This window comes from Phytophthora cinnamomi (assembly GCF_018691715.1).
Source record: "Phytophthora cinnamomi strain GKB4 chromosome Unknown Contig33, whole genome shotgun sequence".
Taxonomy (NCBI): domain Eukaryota; phylum Oomycota; class Peronosporomycetes; order Peronosporales; family Peronosporaceae; genus Phytophthora; species Phytophthora cinnamomi.
Window position 1 is genome coordinate 983,548 of NW_027150966.1, and position 11,510 is coordinate 995,057.

The 11,510-nt window shown below is 49.6% G+C and overlaps 3 protein-coding genes across 3 annotated transcripts; 1 reads left to right on the plus strand and 2 right to left on the minus strand.

Moving 5' to 3' along the window:
- Nucleotides 1-853: 853 nt before the first annotated feature.
- IUM83_04435 (calcium-translocating P-type ATPase, PMCA-type) lies at nt 854-1,125 on the plus strand (the record flags this gene model as incomplete). Its single annotated transcript, XM_067928514.1, has 2 exons — nt 854-986; nt 1,058-1,125. 2 exons carry the CDS (start codon nt 854-856, stop codon nt 1,123-1,125), a joined length of 201 nt encoding a protein of 66 aa, XP_067792744.1.
- A 286-nt stretch (nt 1,126-1,411) lies between these two features.
- IUM83_04436 (Ubiquitin-specific protease) lies at nt 1,412-4,351 on the minus strand (the record flags this gene model as incomplete). Its single annotated transcript, XM_067928515.1, has 5 exons — nt 1,412-1,612; nt 1,683-1,790; nt 1,853-2,747; nt 2,825-4,248; nt 4,328-4,351. 5 exons carry the CDS (start codon nt 4,349-4,351, stop codon nt 1,412-1,414), a joined length of 2,652 nt encoding a protein of 883 aa, XP_067792790.1.
- A 278-nt stretch (nt 4,352-4,629) lies between these two features.
- IUM83_04437 (Ubiquitin-specific protease) lies at nt 4,630-6,000 on the minus strand (the record flags this gene model as incomplete). Its single annotated transcript, XM_067928516.1, has 5 exons — nt 4,630-4,748; nt 4,811-4,879; nt 4,948-5,415; nt 5,483-5,715; nt 5,789-6,000. 5 exons carry the CDS (start codon nt 5,998-6,000, stop codon nt 4,630-4,632), a joined length of 1,101 nt encoding a protein of 366 aa, XP_067792874.1.
- Nucleotides 6,001-11,510: the final 5,510 nt, after the last annotated feature.

An 11,510-nucleotide genomic window follows, 5' to 3' on the forward strand; every position in this document is an offset into this window, starting at 1 on the left:
CAAATTCCGCCTCGTCAACTTGTTAAAAGACCGTTCAGAAGTGGTTGGTGTGACTGGTGATGGAACCAACGACGCACCGGCACTGCGTACTGCTGACGTTGGTATGGCAATGGGAATTACTGGCACTGACCTTGCCAAAGAAGCATCAGACATCATCATCATGGATGACAAATTTTCATCTATCCGGAAAGCTGTACTGTGGGGTCGTTGTGTGTACGACAACATTCGGAAATTCTTGCAATTTCAGCTCACTGTCAATATTGTGGCATTGGTTGTCACATTTGTCAGCGCCGTAGCAGGAAAAGAACCACCGCTGAACTCAGTTATGATGCTCTGGATTAACCTTATCATGGATACCATGGGTGCGTTGGCACTTGGTACAGAAGCTCCCACTGAAGCGCTACTTGATCGACGCCCTTATAAGAAAACCGCGAAGTTGTTAGGAAGGTGTATGTTGAAGAACATCGTCGTGCAGTCAGTTTTCCAGTTACTACTCGTATTCTTTCTTCTCGTTTATGGTGCGGAGAAATTTGGTTACCATAACGGGAATGCATGCGTCAAATGGGACTACACGATTAAATCCAGCTTTCCCACTCTCAGCAATGATACTTGTGTTACCGCCGGCGGGGGCGATTGCTGGAGTTTATCTTGCGATGACTACTCCAGTAATTCTTCAGCTTTCGATTATCCCACAGATTGTTTGGACGAGGACTGTGCAAGTTACGACTACCGACATTACACTATCATCTTCAACACTTTCGTATTTTGTCAGGTATTCAACGAGTTCAACGCACGTCGAACGAATAACGACTGGCGCGTCTTCAATGATATTGTGGCCAATCCGCTTTTCATAATGATCATAGTGACCACGCTATTCGTTCAAGTGCTACTTGCCGAGCTTGGCGGTGATTTTACAAAAACGAGTGGGATTTCATTCACGCACTGGCTCATCTGTCTCGGCTTCGGAGCTCTCTCACTTCCTGTTGGTACGAATCCTCCTCAAAGAAAATATTAGTGCCTTATTAACCTTCTCGTTCTTGCCCTACGCGTATTCCAGGTGTAGTAATGCGCTTGATCCCCGTAACAGAATCCCCTGATGCATTTGCTAATCCAAACGGGATCTAGCAATGTTGAAGAGCAAATATGGTACTTGTATCTACTCTTCGCAGTCAACCGGACTACAAACTGACGGCTTATCCATGACGTAGCCTATTGATCTAATTGTCAAACTCAAGCACTTTTAATGACAAGAAGACTATTGCCGTCAGAGGCTTCATTGCAAGATGAACCTGGGATCTGTGATCGTTACTCCACTGACCGTGAAAGCAAGATGACGAGCGATGTAGTTTATTTCAAAAATATTAGTATACCCGATCAACACTGACAAAAGCGTACCCATTGTCCATTGAGGCTAAAGGAAAGCTCGCAAGCTGCTGTTGGGCGTTCCTTGTTGCTGGTTGGAGTTTCCGTCATTTTCATCGTGCGATAGCACATGATTTAGTGGTACGTTTTCCTTTCCTCCATCTGATCCAGCTCTCTCCGATTTGACATAGAAAAACATATAGCACGATTCCTGGCTTCGGTATGCTTGTAGTGCATATTCTTCCGAGATCTAAGTAAACGTGCAGAAGACTGTTAGAATGTGGCGATAATCGAGTGGGGAAGGCACCAGCTGTGCATACCATAGACTCATGCGTGTCATTTCGTCGAATCCACTGGCCTTCAGCATCACAAATGTCGGCAACGTAGTGCCCCTCATCGATGTTCTTACCAAGGTGATGGATGACACTCTGCGTCAGATACAGTCATTAATTAGCAAGGCAAAATAGGCTGGGTTCCGAAGAATACGTACTTTCAGCACATATCGCGATTCACTGCTCGATGGAGATGTATTGTTGATTGAGTGGGCTGGGTCAATCGCGGCGGGCGGTACAACTGGATCGCATCGCTTGAACAAAGCACCACTGTGAGGGTTTACCTCGAAGCGCTTAAGGTGGAAAACGAGAATGGACGGCAGAGACTTGATCTGGTACGCCGACTCAGCTTCCTTGCCCACTTTGCACTTCTCGCAAGTCAACTCCAACACCTCCGTCTCAAATTGTTTCTGAACCAATGCCTCCAGTTCAATCGGTGATGGTCGTGCTGGCCAATTCGACGCAGGAGTCTGAGGCGATAAACTTGGCTTCATCGTTACGCCCGGTTTAGCAGGAGAACTTGATGACACTGGGTTCTCAATCAATTTCTCACGATAGCTACAGGACGATTTGGGGCAGCAATAGAAGCGTTCACTGCCTTCACCAGAAACCACAGGAGAGAAGTTGCAAAAGCACTGGCGTCCTGGTGGCGGTGATGCTTGAGGCTCTTGCTCCGCCGTGGGTTCTGGCTCTGGAATCGGGTAGTATGGTAGATCCAACGAGAAGTCATAAAATGTTTCAGCCTGCTTTCGACTGTAGCCACAGTTCCGGCAGGTCAACGTGCGATACAGTTCCGCCCGAAAACACTTCGCAGGAGGCAATTGGCAGATCAGTTCAAGTTCTGCATCAGAGGATTTCTCCTTTCCGGTGTGGGTTCCGTTTAATTTGGCGCTGTTCCGGAAGAAGCTGAGCAGACTGCTTTTTTGTGCTTGAGGAGACGATTTAGCCTCTGCTTGGATTTTCTCCGTGATTTCATGAACCATTTGCACCAGCTCTTTTTCGTATTCTGTCACAAGGTTGAGCAAAAACTCGTGAGCATCTTGCTGAAAGTGTCTATAACAGTCATGACACAGTGAAGAAATAGTTAGAATCAGTACTCGTGCGCCTCAGACGAACTGAACTGCACCTACGTTGCGAAGATGGAGTTTTTCTTTCCCATCACATTCTTGAGCGGTTCTGGATTGATCGATGCCTCGCTTCCATCGATAACGAGCTGAAGCAACTGGCTCAAAGCATACTGCAGTGGAAGATGTTTGGTATCACTGCTGGTTCGCCAAGAGTCGAAAATGGTCTTGAGCTGCTCCATTGTCTTGGCCTGAACACTTGGCTGAGGTTGTTTCCGGATAATTTTGAGAATATTGTTTTCGTCTTGAATAGTACTCACAAATTCAGGAAGGGCCGCCAACGCTTGCACAATGGCGTTCATGTAGCAGTAGTTCCCCAGATTCAACAATCCGTGCGTGCTCCTTTGAATTCCTTCTTGTGGCGACTCGCTCGCACTTGGATTAGATGCATCTGTCTTGTCGTCATTCTCATCGGTAGCTGCAGAATCCATCGACAGATCCAACGCTCGAGCAGTGTTGTCGTGAGTAGTGCTACTAGGCGGGTCCTTCTTGAAAAAATGCGAAGTGATCTTCCGCTGAGCTTGCGCTTCGGAGTCCTTCGCAGCTGACTCGTCGTCAAGCATCAACTGGAGAGAACGAACCCGCTTGTTGATCGATCCCGTGATCGATTTACGACGAGACTTCTCACCAGAGCTACCAGCAGATCCGCCGTCATTCCCCGTAGTCTGACTTTGGGGGGTATGGCTGCTGTGGTGCTTCAAATCTGGCGGAGTTGGTCCACTGCGTAACTTCAGTGATCGGACTGGACTAAGCCATTCACGAACTGGAGACCGCGATGACGGCGTCTTCGAATCTGCCGGCGGCTTTCCTCCACTCGATGGACTCAGCGAGAGGCGCGCTTTCTTGCGGAAAGGGGATCGAAATGGTGATCTCAACGGCGAGGCCAGAGACGAGGAAGATCCTTTTGCGGTCACTGGCAACGGCGGTGGGAGCGTCAACTGGGGTGTCCTTTGTGGCGTCCCAATGTCGGCCAGAGGACTACGCTTGGGCGTCATGGGCGGCCTTTTAGCAGGACTATTAAGCACCGGCGGGGGGCTTCTGAGGGGGCTCTTGAGCGTGTTGACGGGCGTGAAGCCCATGACTTTGCTCAGCTGCTTGCGGATCTTGCGCTTCTTCTTGCGGATCTCCACGCCGGTCTTGCCGTCCACCTGGTCCTTCAGGTCGGCGTAGAACTGCTTGCTGGCTGCGTCCAAGGCCACAGTGAACACGAAGCGACGCTTGCCGTTCTCCACGCGCACCGTGCGGGTGGGCACCGAGTCCAGCGTCGAGTCCTTGTGGGACAGCACGCCCTTGCCCACCCACAGCACCGCGTCGCCGCTCACGAGCCGCGCGTTGCCGACCTCCTTGCGCAGCACCAGGTCGGTTTGCAGCGTGCTGCGGTCGATCTCGCCGTCGTCGCGCGTCACCTCCAGCACCACATTCTTCACGCACTGTTGGGGGCAGACAGGGGGGAGGTTAGTCCTACAGGAGGTGTATGAAGTCACAGAGCGGAGGCGTGCGGCCGCTCACCTGGATTGGAACGTCCGTCGCCATGGCCAGCGTCGCACCCAGGCGGAACAAACTGAAGTCAAAGTGAGGCGGCGGACTGCTTGACGCGTTGGCGGGAATGAGCGGGATTTTGGCGGCAAAGAGGAGGATGGGATCAGATGTTTTTAAGCCAATCAAGACACCCCCTTTTCCGGGGTTTCGACCAATCAAAAGGGGATAAACTCACTTCAACGTGTTCAACTTCAAAACTAAGCAGTCACAGCACTACGGCAAAGATTCCTGGTATCGATGCCCAAGACGGATAGGTGACGAGAAGCGGAGAACTAAAACGTGATATGCTCCGCCTTTTCGACCGTTGACACTCTTCCGGCCCCGTGGCCGCGGCAGTACCCTCCACCTTGACTGCTCTTGGTACATCCGTCCGCTCGGCACCTCTTACCACCTAACAATCAAAGTGAGATGCAGGCGCGCCAACCTTTTTCTTGGATAGTTTATACGACTTACCACCATGCGTTTTGCAGAGTCCGCGAGACTGAGCAGAGTTCTTGCAGCCTTCCGTGGCGCACCGCTTGCCTGCTCGACGTTTTCAACGAAACAAAAAAGTCGGAATATAGCTCAAGACCATGAATGTTTGGGCATACCTCCACCGTGTGCAATACAGTATCCGCCTCCTTGGTCGCTACGAGTGCACTCTGGGTATGTGCACCGCTTTCCGCCGCCGTGTCGCTTGCACAGTCCTCTCGAGCGAGCACCTTTCGAGCAGCCAGGGATCATGCATTCTTTAGACTTTCTCGCCGACTTGCATTGTCGTCGGGCCGGGACTGGGGTGGAGGCGGCACGGGCAGATCGCCCGCTCCACGATGCACGTTTGTGTCGGGTGGCCGGCTTCGGTCGTTGTGGTGCTTCAAACTTGAGAGATCTGCTGGCGGACCGGGGCACCGAACCTGTCTTGCTACTCTTCGCGACCGAGCCGTTGCGTCTGGTGCGTTTCTTCGCTTCAGCCAGATCTTCGCCAACGACGAAGTAATTTCGCGGATAATGAGCCTGCTCCGTCCGCGGCTGCTGGCGGGGGAACTTCTCCCGAAGGCCAGGACGCCTCGGCACATTGCCTTCACAAATCAAGCGCCACTGCGTTAGATGAACTTGCCGGTGGTTTTGACTACGAGTGATGCGTACGCTGGGGTCGAGAAATCGGCTTTAATATTGTTGGACGCTCCGCTGAAAAGGTGTTCAGCGGCGGCAGCGCCTTTGGTATCGCTGGACTGTCGATAAACTCCCGGCCTGTCAGATCGAGCTCCTGATTTCCTTCTATCCGGCCTTGCCTCTCGATGCACTCCTCAACGTCAGGACTGACGTAATCCAGACACTCCGTTTGCTCTAGCAGTTCCACCCACTCAAGTGGGTCAAGTCTTCAACAGCAGCAATAAAAGAAGTTAGCGACATATATCATCAATCGTGTTCTCAATGAAGATCCCCTCGTACCTGCGCTCACTGTAGGTGGGGACCGGTGTTTCAGGTAAAACGGGCTGATCAAGAGGGAATGGGATCCACGGACGAAAGTAGTCGTGGCCGCTCGGGGTCATACCAGTCCTGGTCTGCAGGGTATCCACGCGCTGTTGGGTCTCCGTCGCCTCAGACACCAGCTCTCCTTCGTCACGTGGGGTGAACAGTGGCGGATAGGTCGGATGTTGCATTTTATTTGCCTGTTCCTTGGTGTAAGCCCTGACCGCTTAGGAATGTCGAAGAGCAGGAGCTGGTGTCTGTCTTCTTACGGCGAAAACTGACAGTGAGAGCACGCGGTTTCCATCCTCGCCTTCCTCACCCCGACCTTCTTCGACAGCCGAGAAAGGCTGCCCCCGACTCAGACCCAGAGTTTTGTCGTATTTTCTCGAGTTGGAGCTGTTGTCCCAACGCACGCGCTTCAATCAGGACGCAACCAGGTGAGAACAAGCTGTAGAAGCCTGCGAGAAGGCTAACATGTTGTCTGCAACCACGTGAGGCCACCGGATGAAGCAGGTGCGGCGTCAACCAGCGTGGCGTAGTGTGCAGGGCGACCCGGAGACCTCGACACTGACGCACTTTCGGAGGAGTGATGGTCTTCAGAAGTTGAAGTTGTGTGCACCACACCAATTAATGTGGGGGCGACTGCTCGTGAGTAGCAATGATGAAGCGAATGCAGCGTGGGAGCCTGCGATGGCGACTTGCATTCTTGGTGTTTGTTCTGTGTGTGGCCCGCGTTGCCGGCGATGGTGAGAATTTGTTCTCGGTTAGTCGTGGGTGGACGATTGTGCTAAGGTCGCGCGTTTATTTGTACATCTAGCTGGCACGTTTGGTTTTGCTGCTCAGAACTACACATTCATTGAGAATATTGGCAAGGCTCAAGTGACAATTGTCCGAACTGGCGGATCGAGTGGGAGTGTCGTGGTTAAATATGCACTTGCAAACCCCATGGATGCTACTGCTACAGCTAACAAGAATTTTCGACTTACGGACCCAGTCTACGAAGTGAACTTCGAGGACAATCAGCTCGAAGGCAACATCAGCATTGAGATCATTAACGATGACGTTTACGAAGCAAACGAGTACTTCTACCTCAAGATTGCTAGTGTGAGCTCTCCAGCCACAATCGGTGCAAATCAACTCGTGGTTGTTTTCATTGCGGACGATGGCGACGCAGGGCAGTTTAACTTCGCAGTTCCGTATATTTTCTGCCGGGAAGACAGTGGCAATGCGGTTGTGTCCATTGAAAGAAGCATAGGCTTTTCGTCTGCTTCTTACGTTCCAGTCACCCTCGTTGTTTCAACGGTTACCGCAGACGGCAACGCCACCAGTGGTGGCAGTAAAGCGTTTGACTACTTGAGCGTCTCTCAACCGCTAACTTGGGCGACAAATGAAGTGAGCAAGACCTTTGCAGTGAAGGTCTTCAACAACGACAAGTACCAGTCTCAATCACGATCTATTAAAGTTCATATGGACTCAGTTGAAGGTGGTGCAAGCATTGGAAATATGTCGGGTATGTGGATTTATATCATTGACGATCGGGATGCCGGGACTTTGTCGTTTTCTTTATCCCATTACGAAGTTATGGAGAACGGTGGAAAAGTGACGGTTAATGTTACACGTTCGGGAATTCCTGATCCCACAAACGTGAATACTTATACCGATGGCGCAGTGGGAGTCGATATTGCAACGTACGGCGGCACAATTGTTCCAGATAAATCCAAGTACGAAGTGGACTACGATTATGGTGTCGTGAAAGCTCGAGGATGCACGCATATCAGCCCATGTACCGCTAACGAATCGGTTGCATATACACCTGTTCAGACAACAAGGCTCAGCTTCTTAGATAAGGAAGCCTGGAAAACCATTGACATTGTTATTTTAGATGACGATCTTTTCGAGGCGCCTGACCAAGTTTTTAAAGTAGCGCTGACAAATGTGGACGGTGGTGCTCATTTAGGGGTAGATTTTGAACACCCGATCGAATGGACCTGGTATCATGACGAGTTCTTAGCCCTAGAGCCACATCCCGATCAATTGCTAGACAATATCGGCACGATTGTAACAATTGAGGACGACGGTGATGCCGCTGTGATTGTATCGAAAGCAAGTCTATCAGTATCTGAAATTGGGCAGATTGATACTTTTCGAGTTCGCCTGAACTCGAATCCAACGTCTGAGGTCACAATTCAGTTGAGTGTTAGCTCCTCAGAGCTGAAAATTTCTGTAGCCTCGTTAACGTTTACGTCGACTAATGGGACGCAGTATCAAACGGTTATTGTCGAAGCAATCCCCGATGATGCCGCTGATGGTATCCACAGCAGCTTAATTTCTATTTCGGCCTCCAGTAATGATGCATCCTATGCATCCCCTTTGAAGACAATGGCAGGTTCGGTTGGGTACACGCTTGCGCTTGGAATATACACACAGAAATGGGGGACATACGATACAGGAAACACCGAGCAAGCCTTCCCGTGGGATGATAGTGATGGTGTATTGACATCTCCCACCCAGCAATCTTCGATCAAGGCATTTATTCTTGATGATGACCAACCGATAGTCAATATGGTTCCGGAGGCCGCTCGTTATCAGCAAACAGGTGACAAGCCACTAGAGTTCGTGTGCGTTCGAGAAAATGGGTATGATGCATCAGTTGCGATTGCACTATCGAGTGAGCCTCACGCTGTCGTAGACATTTCCTTTGTGGTTGATGGGGATTCCAAGCTTCAAGTTGATCCTGACGTGATTCACGTCGCGCCTTCCTCATGGAAGGACATCCAATACATTAAAATATCCGCTACCATCCCAGCAAGTCCTGACAAATCCAACGAAGTGAACTACTCTAAGCTCGTAGCTTATTCTGCCAGTTCCGGTGATGCAATGTACGATCAAGGTAACAGGCCGGTGGGGACGATATTCGTCCAGCGATTTCCTACCGCTGTGGTTCTGTTGGACTCAGCTCGTGCGACTACCCGAGAGAATGGTGGAGATAGTGCGATTGTGGGATATGATGTACAGTTGGGTAGTGAGCCCATGCACTGGCAGCCGGACAAAGGTAAATATGAGCCATTCAAGCTTACACTTCACCCAAACGCAGACACTACTCTTGTTTTCTCTGTTGACTCGCTTGGATCCCAAGGGACGTCTAAATCCCTTGTTGCAGCGAGCAATTCCTCCAACAGTACAACCACAACGTCCGTAAAATCAGTGGCTGTGGTTCGTTTTGGTACACATCCGATTATTCAATCGGAAACTGGTAGCTCACAGGTAGGCTTGGCGATTTTTCGATTATATCGCTTGTCTGGGGGAGAAAATGGTGGGCTAGGTGGAGTTGTAGTCGGCGTTACCGCTGCTAACATGGAGACGTCGGACGCTTGGAGTGAAGCTTTGCTTGAAACTCAATGCACTGAAAAAAGTGCCGGTCTTGTCCCAGAATGCTCCTTAGCTGAAAATGGATCGGTAGTGCCATCCCTTTTCCCAGATACGACTACATTTGAAAATCTCAGCGTACAAACCGATGGCGAAACACTTATCAATCAGAGTCGGGAGGTTGACTTGGACACCAACAAATTCGTACCGTCATCCGGATGGATCGAAATCGATGTCACTGCAGCTGTCAATCGAGTCTTATCGCAACAACGAGATGCATCCTTGGGTTCTAGCAGCATATCCTTCCTGTTGTATTCGCGCTCAGTAGCAGCTTTTCTGTATGATGGTGTGGATGAGGTGGTTTTTGCTTCCAAAGATTATAATGATGCAGACTTGCATCCTCAGCTTCAAATTCTTGCCTCGGGCAGTGTGAATCTCGCGCTATCTGGTACAGCCTCTCAGAGTCAACAAGGCAATGCGGATGCTGCCATTGATGGAGAAACAATATCAAATTCTGGAATTGCCTCCTCTTATGCCATGTCTCGGACCATCGACAAGTACCCTTGGTGGCAAATCGATCTGAACAGTATCCGACGCATCGAGGATATCGTAATCACCATCAAGAAAGGTGTACCAGCGGCCGACTTGAATGAAGACCAACTTACCGCTGCGTTTTGGGTCTTTCTGTCTGACGATCCGTTTCCTGAGACCAATAATCAAACTGATGACTTTATGTCGACAAGAGATAGTGCACTATACTTGCGCCAATTCAAGGTTTTGTCGCGATCTTTTGACGCATCAGAAGAGGAGACAATCTCTTACCGGTGGCGAGTGAATGGAGAAACTAATGGTTACTATGGAGAAGATCGATTTGTTGCCAATTTCACAACTTCTACAGAAGCACAATATCTGCGGCTGCAAATAGAAGGTGATAATAGCATTCTTTTGAATGAAGTGGAAATTTACCAACAAGCTTTTGCAAGCACTAGAATATCTATTGGTGGGTACATGCCCAGCGTAGCGTCTGGCTATGTCGAGCAAAACCAAATCCAGTTTTCCCTGCCTTCCATGCAAGATGAAGAAGACCCATCGCCATGCGACAACACGACTCGAATTTGTCGCCACGAACTGTTATTTACCTCCGGTAATTGGCGAACCTCTCAGGAGATTAAAGTGAACGCTGTAGACGATAATGTTGTCATTGGTGATCGTGAAGTGATGATAACTCACACAGCTGAATCCTTGGATCCCGACTATAACGGAAATTCGTTTTGTACAAATTTCTGCAATGGTCACCTGTTTAATGATTCCAGTGTCAAGAAGCTCCTTATACTAGAGGACGACGAGAACAAAATTGTCCTTTCCAAGTCACAGTTTGTCGTAGTCGAAGGGAGCAACGCTTATCCGGATGCGATTCCATTTTATAAACCATCGGAGCTTCAGGCACGATATCTTCGATGCAGTAGCGATCCTACTCTTGTAATTGACCTGCAGAAAACATCCCGCGAAGCTTGTACAACTGCATACATTGGGTCATCAGGTACACCATGGGAAACTTGCATTTCAAACAGCAGCGCTCTGCCTCTAGAAGCAGGTAGTTCCTGGATAATGGCTGGCTTTGAAGTATTGACAAATCTCTCCACTGTCTCGTTGGCAATTCCAGCGTTGACGGGACCAAAATATATCCGTCAGTTGTCACTGTGGGGGAATTCTCAGAATGCAATCACTAGTGCATCCGAGAGAATTCTGGATATCACCAAGGATTGGATTGAAATGGCAACAACGCAGGTCTCGATGAAATCTGGCGGTCCCCAAATCATAACGATGAGTGGTCCTTCCAGCGCTATCTTGAAAAGCGTTCTTATTGTATTTGATAAATCATACGATACCAACAGTGGTTGTGTTCTCGCACCCCAAGTTAGAATTAGTGGGTATAAGCCTGTACTGTTTCCTTTGCTTGTGAGAGGTGATCTCTCTAATCCCGATAGTGTACCGCCTGAAGTGAGCCACTTGTCACGAATGCATCTGTATGGAGTACCCGATCGCGTGGCAGTACACTTGTCAAGTGAGCCTCTTGCTGATACTCTAATATCAGTACGGATGGAATTTGCTGGAGTTAACGCATTCGACGCAACAAACGCGTCGGGTTCGGATTCGTTATCCGATCTGATAGGTGCCAAATATGAATCTGGCGATTCTAGACAGTTCAAAATGCCAACATCACTGCGTTTTAGCCCACAAAACTGGAATATTAGTCAGGAACTGACATTTATGGCAGTAGATGATAACACCTATCTTGGAAATCGAACGATCCTGATGCATATGAACTCGCTGT